The sequence below is a fragment of the Lasioglossum baleicum genome, chromosome 10, assembly GCF_051020765.1.
Source record: "Lasioglossum baleicum chromosome 10, iyLasBale1, whole genome shotgun sequence".
In the NCBI taxonomy this organism is placed as follows: domain Eukaryota; kingdom Metazoa; phylum Arthropoda; class Insecta; order Hymenoptera; family Halictidae; genus Lasioglossum; species Lasioglossum baleicum.
Window position 1 is genome coordinate 3,047,060 of NC_134938.1, and position 18,645 is coordinate 3,065,704.

The following is an 18,645-nucleotide window of genomic DNA, read 5'->3' on the forward strand; positions in this document are numbered from 1 at the left end:
TGAGTTGCCTCCAGTACAGTGCTGCCCCCACAAAAATCTTAGCCTGGATCAGCTCCTCACACACACAGGAAGATATTATATTTTATATTTATTCTTTTATTAGACTAATAAATCAAGTCTCGCATTATTTGTTTGTATTGACTCTTGCATAGTTTGTATACGTATATTTCTGAAGCTTGATTCGAAAATAAATGTATTGTAAATAGAGCCTTACGTTAGCGGTGCATTAATCTAACGCATAACCTTGTCGATCATTTTGGAGTTTTGACAGTTCGCGAATGATAGATCACGTTGCTTTGTTTTAACATTGGCTCACATGTAATCGAAGAATTATGTATAACGTTATATACTTCATGTATATTTGACGTACAATGCAATATCTGTGATAAGCATTTTCTAAAAGTATATAAAGAAATGTCCGCAATTATAGATGATAAAGTGGTCGCAGGGGCACAATCCGCAAATGTTGTCAAAGAAGATCCTATTGTTGCTCTCACGGTACATTTACGAATTTATTTCAAGATTTACGCAAAAACAAGTTCATCGTTTCATCAAAACTCATTCATTTAATTTATCTTATGATGTCTGTTCAAATTGTTATAGGAGAAAGTGAATGCATTGTATTTCTTTCGAGACCATTATTTCGAAAATCGTCCCATTGAGGAAGCAATTAAAAAAAACGGTGATATAGAGAAAGAAATGAAAGACACATTAAATAAGTTCGATGAATGCAAAGGATATGAAATTGATGGATCACGAGCGAGATACTACTATCTGAAGGGAAAGGCCTTAAACGTTACGGAATGTTTTGTACCTCAAGCAGAAGAGCTATTAACTAAAGCAGTAAAATTAGAACCTAATTTAATAGAAGCATGGAATGAATTGGGTGAATGTTATTGGAAGAATGATGACATTCAACAAGCAAAGAATTGTTTTGTTGGTGCTCTACGTCATGTAATACATTCATACATTCTCTGTTTACTAATTTCTTAGGCGAATGTGTTGTAATTATATTTTCTGTTATAGGGTAAAAATAAAGTATCTTTAAGAAGTCTATCTATGGTCCTTAGACAGGAACCAGTTTCTACTAACGAGCAACGAATACAAAATATACAACAGGGAATGGAGTACGCGAAAGAAGCGGTTAGTCTAGACACAGCGGATGGTACTTCCTGGGCAATTTTAGGGAATGCCTATTTGTCTTCCTTTTTTACAGTAACGCAAAACCCTGCGACACTACGTTGCTGCATTTCGGCTTACCTGCAAGCAGTAAGTTATATACAGTGACTCCCACTAATATTCGGACACTCTTAAAAAGACATAACTTTTTTACGAATATACTCCAACTTCTCGAAAAAGTTCGAATCGTAAATTCCAATATTAAGAATGTTATTGTTCTTCTGAGGGCGTCTGAATATTAATGGGAATCACTGTACATAATAATTAGACTGCGGATCTTTATGCAAAATAAAAAATGTTTGCATTGATTTCAAGACACAGGAGCCAAATAGAAATTAATTTCTTCTTTTAATTGTCTTATTAAATTGAAATTAATATACTGATGTCCTTAAATCTTCTTAATTCGTCGACTGCTTTAAATTGTACGTGTCCATTTTCGTCATAAATGCATAAAATCCTCAGTCTAATAATAATACATCTTTAGTTCTCCGATCACATCATTTAACTGTGTTACAAATTTACTTTCAGGAAAAGGACATTGTAGCTGGAAGTAATTCTCACTTATTTCATAATAAAGCAGTGGTGGGTATTTTACAGTCTCCGAATGCAACGCTTGGATTCAGATTTCTATTTATACAAATAAATAATTGTATTAGGCTTTAAAATATCAAGAAGAGTACTATGCAGCATTGAAATCATTCGAAAGGGCAATGTTACTAGATCCAATATGGGACACACCACGCACTAAAAGAGACGAATTGTTACAATATCTGAAAGATGTGCAAAATTTAGTGAACAATAATGGAAAAGTAAAACCAAAGAGATTGTACCAAATGATACGGGTATTTAAAATTCTTTTTCCATATATCGTGTGTCATGATTTCATTGTACTCTCCATTGTTTAAGATCGTATAAAAAATTTAGTACATTTAATGTATGACTTTGGTACATATACATATTTATAGGTTTCTGATTAACTGTAGGCATTGGATGTTAAACATTTGGGACCATACAAGGGTGGGTCGTTCACATCTGGTCAGAAAACTGTGAAACTAGAATTGACAATGCTAAAAGATTTGGCCGTTGGGGTCAATCCGGAAAAAGTAGTATTCGGGAAAGTAGTGTGTTGGATACAAGATACAGATTGCGTACCTTTGTAAGTGTATTCCGTGCTGTTTATAGAAAAAAATAACAAGTAAGAAACAGTATTTATTATCTTATTTAATAAATACATAATCTTTCAGCGCTTTTTGTCTCGTCGACGAGGAGAAAACGTGTATAGCCGTGACGGTATACAATCTGGCTAAGGGTCGTGGAGTTACTGTAGGAGATTCTGTGGCTATACCTGAACCTTTCGTTATCCACCAGAAGTTTTCGTACCTTAATAATGTAGGTGTAACGCGAACACATTGCTGTGATATTTATAGTACTTATTACGTGTCTTTTTCCAGGACTTCGATTTCAAGTCTATACGAGTTGAAACACCGGTCATATTGGTCGTCAATGGTAGAAAACTAGGTAGAGAGCAACAAGCCTCTGCAAAATTTCATACTTTCAAAAAGACGGATTGAGCACGAACTTTCGAGAGGCGATAGTGAGACACGGTTAACGCTCAGATTTTTCTGTAACTCGAATACGAATGAACGACGACGGCTACTACGATATTTCGATATTTTAATTCCGAACTCGAGCATTATTGCATTCATAGAATTAGATCATCTTACCACAGTCATCCTATTGTCTAGGATTGGAGTATATTTACTTGTATTGTTGGCCGTTTGCTTTGGGAGGATATCGTTCAAGTTGCAGACAATTAAATTGTTACAGACGTTTTACATGGTTTGTTTTCTACACGATAGTTCACGTCGCGTAAGTATTATTACGTTTTGTTTATGATACGTTAACATACGAACAATGACGCCATTCTGTTTTTGGTAGCAAGTCACTTTGTGCATAAGAATTTATCAAAACCGCTAAAGTAAGGTTCCTAGGTCCCACCTTCGAGTGTCGATTACATTATAATTTATACAAAGTACAGTTGGATTACATATAAAAATACTGACTTTTACATACACTTCAGTGTACTTTTCAATTTCGAAATAACGTCCATTTCAATGCTATTAGTATAAAACTTCTTATGAAAATCGTTTTGTGCTCTCACTACTTTTATTGAAGTAAGTTTGTTGTACGAGTGGAAACGAGAGAAAACATTAAACTTAGGCTAACGCATGACATTTCATTTTCGAACAAGCTAACATTACGATAAAGTTCAATTTCGACTATGTACGGAAAATACGCAACATTCTCTTTACTCGTACTCAGTATTTTTATTAATTTATTTTAATTCTACTAGAAATGTCCATGACTTCGTAAGTCTCAGATCACGTTCCGTGTATGTTTACTTTCACATGAATTGGTTCGTCGACCAAACATCACCTAACTCGAGAAGAATAAGTCAAACTCAACACGAAAGAGAAAAAGATCGCGAGTCTTGTTTCTTCGTGAATCGAATTACCCTCCAGGATAACCGAATTAAAGCAATACAACTACTGTGTCTAGAACGTAACAATAATTCAAGAAACAAGACGTCGCTTATTTCTCAGTCAAGACACTTTTGCGAAAAATGCTTGTGATATATTTAAAACGTTTGTATAAAAATGTTTTCTATTATCGATTATAATAATAAATACTTATTTATAACAACACGACAGTTGACCGTTTCTCTCCTACATCCTAGTATCCGTTCGACGGCGAACGGTAGTGAACTTTCAGAGTGGATCTCGATTCACGACGATCCGGAGCTGAGATTCTCTTCGAGCTGTAGATGATCGGTCCTCGCTGGAAGTAATTCGAGCTTCCTTCTCTCCATTGTGCAAACACGTGGACCAGATCACGCGAGGGAAACGAAGCCGACACCGACTGTTTGTGCGTCTCTTTCAACGGGTCAGCGGGTGACCTCACATGTTCACTTCCCACAACTTAAAGTAATTGTCGATCACCTCGAGGAACCATTCGCGCCGCTGTGTGTCGTTGAAGATCGGCGCGAGTGTTCGCAGCTGCAGCTGCAACAGTGCCTCATTGCCCAGGAGCTCGTCGAGCTGCTTCAGCAGCATCGCGTCCCCGTGCAGTTTCAGTAAGCTGGCGTGCGAGAATATATAATATTGATTACGGAGCCTTTCCACCGCCCATGCTTCAACGGTGCGGTTTCCGCTCGCCGCTTGGATCGTGCCGATGTGCTCGGCGTACCACGGCGAGAAGTAATTGCTTAACTCGAGATTCGACAGGTTCGCTACTCCACGGGTCTTCAAACGTTCCTTTATGCGCAGATACGCTTGAGGCGTGTACACGAATACCTAAAACAAAAATTGTACTTGTTAGTTGGCTGCAATTACTATCGCGCTTAGTACCGTCACTGTATAATTGATCAACACTAAACCTACCGCCACCGGTTCCAGATTTTTGATTTCACAATTATTGAAATTATAAAGATGCTTTTGTGGCAAACGATCACGAACTTCAAATAAATTTAATCTTGTTATTTTGATAAAGCAAATTCAAATCGAGTACGAGTTTTTACAATCGCCGGATAGTTACAAATATGTATTGTTGCGAACATTCTTGAAGCGAGGATATGCTGAAGCAATAAATATCAAGTACCTATCAATCTCTTCTCTTTCATAAGACGTTTAAGGATGTAGAATCATTACGCGCAAGATTGACTACGTAGGCTTTGAAAGAAGATCCGTGTCGAATGGAAGAGAATTATCATAAAATCCAACTTTTCCACACAGTATCCGTACCCGGCTGACAAGGACGTATATAATTAACAAAATATCGGGCTCTCAAGTTACACCGTCGTGAATTTCAATTAGGCAACTTATGTAACCCTCATCGCCTCGAGTACGATGATGCAAAGTATTGCAGACGCTATAAACCGAACAGTATCCGAGCGCAACATCTATCAGAATCTTTTAGCGATGGAAGATAAACATTTCGTATCACACAATTCTCGTTCCCTCTAAATCATGTTGAGCAATCTTGTGCAATCACGTTAAGGTGTTCACTTATAGGAAAAACAGCTCGTGACTATTGTTCGCGTATATAGCATTTACAAAACAAAGGACAGTTTGTTTGCGAGGTCAATTTCGGCTACATTTTTATAATAACAAATAATCTCCATTTCTTTAGTTTCTGTACAAGAGTTATGACGATTCAATTTTTGGCAAAATTCTTATCCAGTTACTGAACTAACAAGGAGAGGTCACAGCGGTGGGTCGTCGATTCTAATTAAACTTTCTCTGGTGAATCGAGAGCAAAAAGAAGCAGGACCAAGAATACTGAAATCAGATAAAGCCCGGAAAAGTTAAGATACGATTAAAAAATGAAGTATATCCAGGGCCCGCTCTAGGGGGGGAGGGTAACCCGGACATTTGTCCGGGGCGCGAAAATTTGGGGACGCCATTTTGGCTGTAACTGTGAGAAAAATATTGATGTGTTAAATACCCAATTAATAGAAAATTTGCTTTTATTAAAATTTAAATAAAATGATTCGATTTTTATTGAAGATAAAAAATATGTCCCTTTATTTAAAAAATATATATATATATATATATATATATATATATATATTCTTAAGGGGCGGCAATTTGTATTTTTGTACGGGGCGACGTAACCGCTAGAGCGGGCGCTGAGTATATCAAGATATTTTCTGGATATCATCAAGTTAAAAGTTAATTCTCTTTACAAATAATGAGTATTGTCTGCTCATTTTTGCTCTAAAATTCACCAGAAAAGTTTCATTAAAATCAACGACGCCACCACTATGACCTTTCCTAGTTAGTTAAAATATCCGTCGATGGACACTGCACGAATTTTCCTGTAAGTTTTTGCTCTTCCACAGTTGGAAGCTCTTTCATGAACGACTTGATCGCGCCAAATTATGATTATTTAACAATCCTCACCTGGTACAAGGAATTCCCGGTGACATAGGAGGCGATATAGTGCGAGCCGAAGTTCTTGATGAATCGAACGACGCTCGCGGTATCGCCGACCGTGACGTTCTTCGTTTCCCTGAAAACGGCCTCGTCGAGGATCATCGATTCCGCGGTGCCAGCCAGCTTCTGGTTCTCCCGGAACCTGGCGACGCGCACCAGCACGTAACAATATTCGCCGGAGATGAAGGAGGCGTTGATGCCCAGGTGCCGGGCGATGGCAGTTTTCGACCAGCTGCCGGTGAACGCCCGCCACGGTCTCTCCAGATTCTCGAACGTGAAGTCTCGGAAGTAGGCCTGCAGAAGCTGCCGGATGTTGTCGCAGAACTCCATGTGGAAGTCGCCGTCGAAGAACGCCGTCTGTTGGCGTTGTCTGTTCGGCGGCGTCGCCGGGACCGGGTTCGTGAAAACGTCCAGGGTCGGCTCCCGGAATATCCAGGTGTCGGTGTCGTTTCTGGGCAACACTCTCATGCTAATGCTGAGGTAGCCGTATCGGCTGAAGATGTTTACGGCGCCGCCGAGACGCGGCCCCTGCGACCCGTCGCTGACCCGCGTTCCCACCAGCAACGCGAGCATCCACGCCAGGACCAGGAATCGCGCTCGTGACCACATCTCTCGCGGCTGCCTGTGGCGGTACCACCTGGAACGAGAAAAAGCTTGCTTTCAAACTGGTATAGGATGTCTTCGAGCAATCTCTTCACCGTGATCCAGACCCGTTGATCACCGACGGTCTCGCGAATCTCGGCGGCAACGCACCGTACAGGGTGTAACAAAAAGCTAATGATTCTACAGGGTCATCTACATGGTAAATCTAACATAATCATTGTCTAAAGAAAAGCTTCTGCTGTGGAACATTATCCTAGGATCTCTCTTGCAGCCATTTCTGAAGAGCGCACGGATAAATAATTGTGTACTTCAACCTGGACACCCAGTGTATGAAGCATAACGCTAATTAATACTGTAAGGAACCAGTACTGAAGATAAAATGCACAACACTCTTCTCAGGATCCTGATCATCCATTACACACGTTCACCGTTCCGATAACGACACTCGCGCTCCGCCGATCAGATATAAAACGATTACTGAACTACCGCGCACCTATCCTGACGAGATGTACCTTCCGCGATACCGGATGAACGAAGATACGTTGTGCTTTCAGACTGCAGCGGGAGATGCGTTCTCCGCTCCCGGTTCACGGTGTCTGTCGACGTATGGGCGAGTGCACGCGTGCATACGCGATGCAACCGGCTGCATGCCGGTAGATAGCCCCGAGTAATCTCGTTTTGTAGGTCTAGGTGTACGTTCTCGAGGCATTCGCACGAGGCAGCGTGCGCGACCTTCATCCCCACCTGATCGCCGGACGAACACCTTGGTCTATCAGCGTTTCCCGTGATAACCCTTCGGAGAAAGGATTAATACAGAATAAGATGGAGTCTGGGCCGAAATTCCGAGCGACCGGCAATAGCTACGAGAGCTGCTCGACCCTCCTTCAAGGTAGTTGTCCGGCACGTTCGATCGCGTGCAGGCAACTCTGTACATCTTGATAAACGTCCGGGTGACGCGATTGATTGCTATGCACGCCGACTGCGATTTATGTGCCAGCCAGTGTTAACGGTATTGCTCCAAGTGGACTGTGTCCATCCGGTCGCGGTGTTCATTGAGACGCGTGTCCAAAAGCGCAAACGACTTCGCCTATTTCCGTGTCGCCTTCCGCGCAAGTCATGCGATGCAAATCGGAACCTTTTTTCTCCCCTGAATCCATTAATATCCCATTAGAATAGCCGAAGGTGAGCTATTTCAATCCTCCGCGATCCACTGTTCCAAGATCAAGGCCCTGGAGCGGATACCGCCGTTGAACGACGCCATTCATGCGTGTGCCGCACAGACGTACGAAGGTTGCCCCAGGGCCCTTGGACTTCTTCCAACCTGGCAATCGTCCTGGTAACGCAATTGTTTTGCCTCGTTGCGCCGCGCGCTCCAGGCACGCCGCTCATTACTTGTTGAACATGGCTCCACTGTCTCGGGGACCGCTGACAATTACGCGGTTGCCTCGGTCCGCGGTTTCGTTGGCTGTTGGTAATCATTGGGTGGAGCCCCTCTCGCGCTGGAGTCCGTGATCCGAATATCGGCAGGTAACTTTTTGCCCCTTTCCCGGGTCTCGCGAGACTCTTACCGATTTAACGACCGATGCCAACTCCCGACTCCGGGATACAAAAGAATAGGAACGAGAGTCTGACAACAGGAAGGAAACTGAATAGGGAACCGCTCCGTAGACTCGGTGGATATGGTAAAACGCGATTGTTCTTACGGAACCGTATCCTCGGGGGAATAATGAAACGGAAGTGAACGAAACGGATCTGGACCGTCACAAAATGAAACACGCCTTGTCAGTCTTGAGTCGAGAAACGAATTGTAGTGGAGTCACCTGTTCAATGAACACTTAAGCTGTCTGTTGAAATTATTGGGCTGGCAAGAAGGTAACCTCGGTGTTTTAAAGTGGAATGAAAGCCAAGTTTCTTGATCTTTAACCATCCTTCTGGTAGGTTCATAATTCCGCGCTCATAAAAGAGTCAAAGAGTTTTGTAAACTTCAAAATAAATGGTAATCTGATCGTGTCCGAGCTATATGATGACTCCATGAAGGATTAGGGACACCCCATTGAATGATATAATTACATAAAGAACGACTGCTAAATAAATTAACACATTATTACCGGTGATTATTACATAATTTTGAAGAATCTATGGTACATGGCTAAACACTTTTTAATGGAACATTCAATAGCAACAGTAATTTTCATTATGAACTAACAAGTCACCCTTAATAACATCATCTAATAGTTTCATTTAAGATTGCAATATAAAATATGCTTTCTTTTGGTACAGCACAACTATCGAAAATCCTATTAATAGGCTTCCGGTAGGTAAAGTGTTAATACAGTGTCGAATGGCTCCTAAATACATTACGGAATACGCAAAATAAAAATTGTCTGCATCAATCACAGAAAACTACTACACGCGAGCTGTCCAATGAACGAACCAATGTCGCCAGATGAACATACGGTAAACGAATTCGTTGCACCTACACCTCTAGATCCGTTACGGCAACGAACGTCGTGGAATGTCACCTAGAAAATTAGACCTTTCACCGCGACACATCTACCAATTTGTATAAGACACTTGACTCTTGCGAAGCGAGGCTTCCTCGAACGTTAATTTTCTCTGGATATTGCATGTACACGGTTCGATTGACAGTTTCATTTACAAACTCCGGTATTTCCTTGGATGTAAAGTGGCTGTTAGCTTGGAATATCTTCGATACGCAACTTATAGCCAAGTGCAAAGTTTACTCTGTGGCCTTTAGTTTTGTTTAGAAGATTGCGGTTTACTGGTAATCGAGGTCAGATGGTTCAAAGCTTGCTTAACCAGACTTGAGCATTATCCGAATAGAGAAATGAGAAAAATAATAGTTAAGATAAGCTATCTTATTTGGCTAGATGTTATATGAAATAATCACGTGCCATTTTAGTTCAACAGGCAAATCATTTTTCTGTAGATTACTTCGTTAGTTAGAACAATTTCTCATTTTACTTTTTATTTGATCAAATACTTCTTTAAAGAAAATCGAAGATACGCACATGTTATACCATCGTCATTATACCTAACATGTTATAACATCGTATGATTCGACTACACTTCCATGTGTAGCTTTGTTAGAGTATGTAGATCATGCCTATCAGTACCATTATCAGTATTAATGAATAATTATTGGTGCGAAAACTTTCGAAGGTGGGAGAAAGTTATGTCGTATTTTAAATAAGCAATTGACAGGTTATCTGAAAGATGGCACCGAGTTGTCACAAATAATGGAAGTTACATCATTGAACAATATTAAACAGATATTTTTATAAATTGATTAAAATGTTTTCTTTAAAATACGACAGAACTTTCCCTCCAAACCGATAAATCTGTCTGCGAAATTCGCTATCTTCATACGCAACTGAACTTACAACTGCTGACTTTAATTGCAATCGACGCGTGTCGCGACGGTATAAACGCAGCGCCTTCCAACACTGAAGGAACGAAGTATAATCGGAGTGAAAGTGAAATTAAAGTCTTCCGTCGTGCACCACTTTGGTCCCCGGTTGTCCACAGGCTTTTGATCCCAATAATTTCGATGGGTTCGATCAGTCTGTCCACCGTTCGCGTAATCGAATGATGACACTAGCCGTAACCGGCGTCGCACGATTACGACATATACCATCAAAAATTTTAATTGACTGTATCAACGAGGAATCGTTGATCGGAACGCGTAAATATGTGACGTCACACCGTCCTTGACCCATATTCTCGCATCTGCTTTCGCTGCTTTCGGACCAGGCGCTTTCAGCCAGGTCAAAAATCGTCTGCAGTCGGTGCATCGGTCAGTACCCGAAGTTACGCGAACTTTCACATTCTACGAAGCGAATGTTTTCTTCGCTCAATGGCTGTTGCTTCTAACTTCGGCTAGTCGATAATTCACCCGATGTCATGGAATTTCGAAATATCTCGAAGAAGCTAAGCTATCTCGTGGTTTCCCAGACGCACCAACGCCGCGTGACGATTGCATCTTCGGAACGGCCTACAGGCGATACGATTTATTGTACAACTAATTGTACGACAGAAGTTGCAACGACCCTTCGAACGACGGTTGCAACGTTTGTGGTGCTGTTGTACAACTTGTAGTACACGGTCGTATTGCACGATGGTGGAGCATACTAAAAATCTGTCGTGCGACAAGTTTGAGCATTTGTACACGCTGCGACTCGAAGCAATTTTGTCCTATCTGTTTTTAGGGTTGCCAACCCTCTCAGATTGGTCGGGACTGTCCCGGAATTGAAGTTGCTGTCCAGAATCTCGATTGAATATCAAACTGTCTCGGAATTTCAGGGAAAGCTTATTAGATTTTAGTTTATTTATTTATTTTTCCAATTTCTCTCGAGAGGATCTACCGCCACGAAACAACTTTACCATTAATTTTAGTGTAGAAATATTTACTTCTGTTCTCTCTGTGCAGTCGTTGTGAAGTTTTGCTAATAAACTATAGTTTTTAATCAATTCTCCGCTCAATTTTGTGAGCAACTGTATATATTTCAGTTTCCGGCAATGCATCCCGGAATTGTTTCGGGAAAGTCTCTGAATCATGTCGCCTGCAGGCCGTTTCAACGTTTCGACGATGATAATATGTAATGCGGTTGGCTCCGATTCGAATAGATCACGCTTCATGCGTTGTCTGTTGATAAAACAACTCGTGTCAGCGAACTTACATAACGGGAAGCTTTTTATCGATTTATCTCGAGAGGAAGATCGTTCCACATACACAGATTCTCGGTCGCCGTGGTGCAAACGAAAGTAGCCATTACATATTCATAAGGTTGCGGCAAAGGGTTAGGTTCGTCGTGTGGAACCTCCGCGCTTTCGTGGCGATTTTATTCGTGACCGTTCTAATGCGTAACACTAGTAGCAGCGATAAGAAACCCGATGTCGCGGCTAATAGTTAACGCCAGCAACTGTCGTGTCAAGATAAACCCGGAATTACTCGAGTAATTAACGAGCGCCACCATAAAATATTACGGTCCCGTTGTTACCCGATCTATTATGGTAATAGTTCGGAGAAGGATAATGTTATCTATTCAATATTTCAACCCCGCTTCGTTGAACGAAACAAAGTTTCTCTTTAATTCTATTGCCACGGCACGTTTGAGAGTAAAAGCGCTCGCTGTGTGAGAAACGGAACAGCTACCGTTCCCAACACTTTGTCACGTTATTTCACAAGGAACGCCGAGTTTAAAATGAATATTGTAATGGTATAGTTAATTTTATATATCCACAAATTGATCTATTCTTTCTGTCTTCGAGAAAGATCTCCCTCAGCCACGTTTTTCCGAGATCGCAAGGGTCTGGGACGCGCCTTCTCATTTCTCGATATAATGCAAAGATGGGGTCATAATGGTTCAGAATGCAACCCAACGAATTCGCAAGGCTACTAATAATTTCAAACGCGTTCCATCGACTGATGAAATGCTCGTCAAACGTCCGCCTGTCCGGAGCTTCCGATTTGGTGAAGCGGAAGTGGAACGGGTTCGACTTTCGCCATTCTCCGTAAAGTGCAGGAAAGTGGCATGTCGCCTTGATTAGAAGTTCACGGGCGTACGAACAGGTGGAGATCGTAGAACGTACGCATTGTTGTTGCTCCCCACCCTCTCCCCCCAAATGTACAGAGTGTACGGACATTCTCCTCAAGGTTACAAGAACGGTCCGTCGAAAGTGAAATTTCGTGATCGAGCCTAATTGGTCTTAATTGCGGAAAGATTATTGCCTCCGGAGCTGGGGTTCGGTTTTCCTTGGAATTCACCGAGCGCGGCTCTTGACGCTTTCGTTTGACGGGAAATTAGAAAGTCCCGTAAAATTTAATGTTATAATGATTACAAACAGACGCGTTGTTGCTCTACACTTTGCTGATGGCGCGGCACATGATACGCGAACTGTTATGCAACACGTGTTATGCATGAAACGCGTGGCCCAATAAGGTGACCCTGCTGTAAGATAAACAGGTACGCTCCACGCCAAGGAGGAGAAAATGAGGACTCCTTGCTTCGGTCGTACGTAGTCGTCGAACGAAGGAAAGATTTCCATTGCTTTACTGCAAACTGTAACGGATAGCCATTCGTGTCCGGTCGATTTCGAACAGTAAACACTTCATTCTTAATAAAATCATTAGCGAAGTTTTTCATTCATCGTTTCATTTCGCTTGAACTTCATTTCAATTTACCATTCTGTCTATTTGACACACGAGGGACACATTGAGTTGGTTAATTGGCTTGTTAACACTTCGTTCATTCATAAAAAAGTGACACAACTCAAAATATATTTCTAAAAGAGGTATAATAATGAATACATATATAAATTGTGGTGTGTACTTCATAAAATTTCTACATTTCTAAGTTGGTGATATACGATCAAAAAATTGACAATTTTCGGTAATTTTCAAATGGGACTCTCTTCTGAAATTTCCCTTTTTCACTTGTGTCACTTTTCTTATGAATGAACGACGTCATCTACGGGAAGCCTAGTAGGCTTTTCAATAATTGTCCTGTACTAAAAGGAAGTTTAAAAATCTTCGTTTAGATGGGTGATTTGTTGGTTCAAAACCCTTAGTCATGGACCATAGACTTTTAAAAAATCATTGAGTAATCGCCGGTAAATAATGTGTTAACCCTGAACACTTAAATTTCTTAATCATTTATATTAAAATGTGTATGAATACGTCATTAAAACTCAAAATGTGATTATTGTCCCCCACGACAAAATTGACGCACTGTGCGTCGCTTTGTGTCACGAATTTTAGCCCACCCGGTATAAAAACGCTGTACAACTATCTTGAACGTTTCCGGAAAGAAATCTAGTAGATGTCTCGAATCGCATAGAGTGCCTAACCACAACAGATTCCGTAGAAAATGGTTCGAATCGGGAAATGGTAACGGTACCTTGTTGAAGTAACGATGCGTCGGGGTTGAAGGATGTTCGAAGAGATCCGCAAGAGATATCCTCGGCAATGAAAGACCGCGCGCACGATGGGTTTCCGTGTGCGACCGATAATAACGCGACGGACAGCCGCGTCATGAAAAATCTCCATTGAAAGAACAAACGAGTTACGCGGCGGACAGTGCGATTCAGTTGTCGCTGGTGTACAAGGAGCGAGGTCTACGTGACGCAGAAGTCAATGGGGAAGAATGATTTAAGTAGCGTCGTGTGGTTGGGTGGACTTGGAAAGGGGTCTTGCGCGTCAGATTAGGCACAGGAAGTGCCGCGATGGAACACGATGCCTGAGGAAATCATTTCTATCATTCGATTAATCCGAATCATTCTCGGCCGCCTCGCAGTATCCCGTTGTCTTAATCATTCTGTTTTTCTACTCGATCCGTTCGTCTACCTCGAAACGCTTCCAATGACTCGCGAAAGTATCTAGAAACCCTTGGCGATCGCAATATATTATTTACTAAACTGCTTAACAAAATATTGCGAGAACATTCATGAACATTCTGCTTGAATGTTCTTTGAATTTGATAAAGGTCGGCTGAGAGGATCAAATGTGCCCCCGAATCAAATTGACCTTTCTTCAGGGACAAGTTTCAAGCCGGTACCCTTAGCACAAGGGTAGTTATAGGCTGAACTTGGTTCTAGGGAATCGTGCTCCATTTTTATAGGCCCTTCTTCCATTGGAAAGCACTGAAAACGGAAAGACATATTTCACGGTTTGTTTTATCAGATGTTAAAGCAAATACGTTCCCCTAATTGCGCTCCTATACAATTTAAAAACCTGACACCCGTCTTTCGGACACCCCTTTAATTGTAAAATGAAAAGTCTGGAATCGGTCATTTCGATCGGTGGTGAGCCACTGTTAAACAATTACAATTTCCAACGCGGTCTCAAGCCTCGGCCAGCTCTATTTTAAGTGGAGTTCGTCGTGCTGCCAGCGAATTATCGACGCGGAGCCAGCTCCGGTGAGCGGAATTGCGAAAGAAATGTTAAGGCAAGGGGTTAACGTCTTTCACTTAAGACGACGGCGGTCGTCGGCGACATCAGTTTCATTGTTCCGCGGGTGCAGATTAAAATGACGTGTTCGCACCATTCCACGCATTGCAAGCGGATGACGGGTTTAGAAAGGGAGACACGCAATTCGCGAATACGGTTCGCAGTTCAACCGTGATTCTTTGCTCGGAAACTCCCCGGCGAATGTTGTCGCTGTGTAATTGGGGCTGCTAAGTGCCTGAAATTTATAAGCGCTCACGTGCAGCAGACAGAGAGTGTCGCTATTATTCATCGGTGCGTTGACTCTCTGCACGTGCACTTCGGCCTTTCGAACGAAACGAGCCTACTCGGCGAAGGAGATCCCCGATTATTATCAGCCACGTTTGTCGCTCAATGGCCGCTAAACGGTCTCGTTTACATGGGCAACGTGACGGACGTACAAAACGCTCGCGAATACCATTTAAACACGCCTCGTACGTTCACCAATTTTTGCGGCGCGCATCGTCGATGCGCGATCCATTAGAATTTCGTTTGTCCTTCGTTCCCGATCAAGATTTCTTGCTGCGTTCTTAGTGGCCGCACGTTCCAACGCGTGGAACTTCTCGTGGATGTCAAAATAGACTCGCCGCAGAAAGAATGGAAAAAATGGCGCTGTTTAAACCCTTTCGAGTGCCGTTCTTTACTGCGTCAATCGGTTTCAAATAAAACACTTTTAAAAAGTGCCATTTTGACTTTTTTTCATGTAATTCTTATCAATGCAAGAATCTTACCATGTGGTATGATGAGAAACACAGTCTCCCATTTGAGAACAGACGGATTGTTTATTTTCTGGAAGAAAGACCTTACTATCCGCAACCGATTAAAACAATCAGGCAACATGAACAAATTTTTTCAACGAAACATTCGCTGAACATTCTGAACCACCTAATACAAGGATGCAGCTCTTGTTCGACCTTCAAGCTGGATGAAAATTCTTTGCATGTTCTATCGTTGGCAGAACCTGCACGCTGAAGCTACACTGGTCCGTGTATCTTGGACTGTGGAAACCGCTATAGGAGTTATGAAGAGAGATTTACCTTTTATTTGTCCTTCGGAGACGATAATGAGTTTTATTATATAACAAAGTTTTTGCAGGATTTTCTATTAGGTCGACGCATTAGCCTTTGTCTATCCTTGAAACGTACTGAAGACTTCTTACGCTCCGTCAAAGTCGCCGAGTATAAATCTATGACAGTAATTAATCCTATCTTTCGTTGATGCATGAAGTAATACTCTCTTAGATCCGCATGTCTTTAGAAAATTCTTTCAGCTTGAGTTATGTAGAATCTGCATGATGATCCGTAGTCTAGCCATTAGTATGAAGCAGACTCATAAGGCGGAGAATATAGATTGGAGTTAGATTGTCGAAAACGCAAACGGAACGAATAAAAAAATTCTCGAACCGGCTCACAGTGGAGTGTTTACCCCGAAAACCTACTTCAGCATTATTTTCAGACTTGCATGCATGATGTAGTGGGTCGTTGGATTCGTCTTGACGTCAGCTGCGACGATATGCAATAAAAAATACGTGGTGGCATTTAAAACATTAAAAAATTGATAGACTGATGTTCATATATTCCAATATAGCACAAACAACGAAAATTCTTCATCTCACGCAAGATTTGAAAAATCGTATTTTGGCCAATGTTTCAAGGCAATTACTCCACTGTGAGACTAACGGTTCAGAATACTGAATACGCGATCGTGAAAAGGTACATACACCGTGCAGTATCGCAGCACCAGACTGCTCCATTTGCCCAAGCGGAGCGAGAGTTCTTTTATTCAAACTGAAGCTATAAAATCAGACACAGCCGCTGCAACCTGTCCTTGGCTTTTTACGTCTCCTCTGCTTAAACCATTTTAGGAATATACACAGAGAACTGTGTCGTAGCCGGCATGCCGGCGAATAGCAGCGACGTCGTTAAAGTGCACGTGCACCGTGATTCACGAGCGCAATAATTGTGGCGATCATTTATTATACCGTTCTATCTGCCACTTTTCTGACCCCTCTGTATCGATAGGAGATTCATCCAGGATTTAGAAACTGTCATACGGTACTCTCTCCGTCACTGTTGGAAAGATCTCTACTATAACTGTTCAAATCTTATCTCCACCACTGAAGAGAACCCCCTTGGAACTAGTCAAGCAATAAACCACGCTCGAACTTTCCTAATTGTTTATTTTTTTAATAGAACTTTTACCATCGCATTCGTCTCCATCTCCTTAAATCAAATGATACTAAACACGACACAATTACGACCATAATTACTTGTGTAACAAGCGGACTTAAGAATTCGTGTATCTCCACCGTAAGTGTCAAGATCTAAACATTAATCGCTTGTTACACGTGTAATTATAATTGTAACTATATCGTGTTTGGTATCATTTAATTTACAATTACTCTGGTTTCTTCAAAAATCTATCAGCTCTGTCACCCTTAACTGTGACTGATCTTATATCATTTATCATGTCTATCGGTGTGGAGGGGCTTCTCGCATTTTCATTCCATTCTCGCGTGTGCGGTCCGGATAAAATATTAACGGAGCGTAATATGTACATTTCGCATCGTCATTATCAGCGGGCGAAGCTTCGCACCGGCCGTCCGTACACGAATTACGTCCGACAAGCTCCGAGGGTCAAGAAATCGGGATGGCACTTACCCTACCGGATCACACAAGTTTATTTCACTTCCGTTAATCAACATTCCCCTCCGCATCCTAAAGGCTCCGTTCCCCTCGCGACTCTAACTGTTATGGGTCACTGACTGAATGCTTGTTGCAAGACACCAGAAGATAACACGAGCTCCCAGTGTTGCCATTACCAATCACGGCCGCACTTGTTGCGACTGCACACTTGTTGCACTAACTCGTGCCCGTCTAAACAACACTGATGACTTCGTTAACTACGGGCTAGCATGTGCCGCTGCACTTCTTTTTCGATCCCTTTGTTACCCATTTTTGTCGTAAATGCACGAAATCCGCAGTGCAATTATAACAATGAAGAATCGTGACAAAACACATGTGTATAAAGGTGAATTCTTCTCGATCGAAAAATGAATATATAATAAATTTTATGATTTCGACGCAGGGTTCGATCATTTATAAATATAATATAATAATATAAATGATCGAACCCTACGCCGAAATCATAAAATTTATTATAAAACATCTGTATGTTGGAAAAGGAAAGAAATTCCTGCAATGGAGGTAGACAATTGTTATTTTACATACAGATCCGCAGTCTATTGATTGAAACATATACGAAGTGTATTTTTAGACACTTTATACGCGAAACCGCCAGACGTCATTCATGTATCAAGATCAGTCAGCAACGTGATCGGCATTATCATAGCGGTGGTAATATCTCTGGCAAACGAATGCGTGGCATGTCGTTGACAGTGGATTCCGATAAATATTCGCAGACCGTGCAAGATCGCCTCTGTGCGTTACGAAATTTTTGTGCTAGTCAATTTATTCGCGTACGACAACGGTCTTATCCTTGTTTTCTGGTGTATTAACATGGCCTCAAGGTCGATTCCCGAATAAACATCGTCCGGCTATTTTAGGAATTTCGTGAGTGGTTTTGAAAATTGCAAGTGAAATAATTATTCAATGGGCATCCTTGGAAATGTTTGAAAACCTAGTGCCAACCGAATGATCCCGCGAAAAATGCTAAACCAAATTGATGATACTGAAGAAGGATCCATGAAGAATTAGATTAAGATTCCAATGTTCTAATATACTAATTAGACAGCAGATTTTATGCATTTATGAGACAAATCAGTAGGTGTAATTTAAAAAAGTAAAACAATTAGAAAAATTTTAAAATACTCTTACATTGTTTTGAATCTATTAAACATATTAA

The 18,645-nt window shown here is 41.5% G+C and overlaps 2 protein-coding genes across 8 annotated transcripts in view; one reads left to right on the top strand and one right to left on the bottom strand.

The window, feature by feature from the left end:
* Window positions 1–3,882, top strand: LOC143212997 (tetratricopeptide repeat protein 5). Of its 3 annotated transcripts, XM_076432409.1 has the most exons (8): window positions 23–498; window positions 604–954; window positions 1,027–1,269; window positions 1,708–1,761; window positions 1,836–2,021; window positions 2,163–2,335; window positions 2,424–2,568; window positions 2,631–3,882. In XM_076432409.1, exons 1-8 carry the CDS (start codon window positions 415–417, stop codon window positions 2,748–2,750), a joined length of 1,356 nt encoding a protein of 451 aa, XP_076288524.1. In that variant the 5' UTR covers window positions 23–414; the 3' UTR covers window positions 2,751–3,882. The 3 variants fall into 3 exon arrangements, with proteins under 3 accessions (XP_076288525.1, XP_076288523.1, XP_076288524.1); XM_076432410.1 differs by having other exon boundaries at window positions 1–498; window positions 604–843; window positions 2,424–3,882; XM_076432408.1 differs by having other exon boundaries at window positions 12–498; window positions 2,424–3,882.
* The window catches only part of Tsl (membrane-attack complex domain containing protein torso-like), a 27,445-nt gene continuing 11,173 nt past the window's right edge, over window positions 2,374–18,645 (bottom strand). For 2 of the 5 annotated variants that reach the window (XM_076432415.1, XM_076432414.1), the window contains exons 2-3: window positions 6,141–6,810; window positions 2,374–4,532 (exon numbers count right to left, since the gene is read on the bottom strand). In XM_076432415.1, coding sequence (XP_076288530.1) covers window positions 4,137–4,532; window positions 6,141–6,782 — 1,038 coding nt within the window. In that variant the 5' untranslated portion in view covers window positions 6,783–6,810 and the 3' untranslated portion in view covers window positions 2,374–4,136. The other 3 variants (XM_076432413.1, XM_076432412.1, XM_076432416.1) reach the window with 3 other exon arrangements.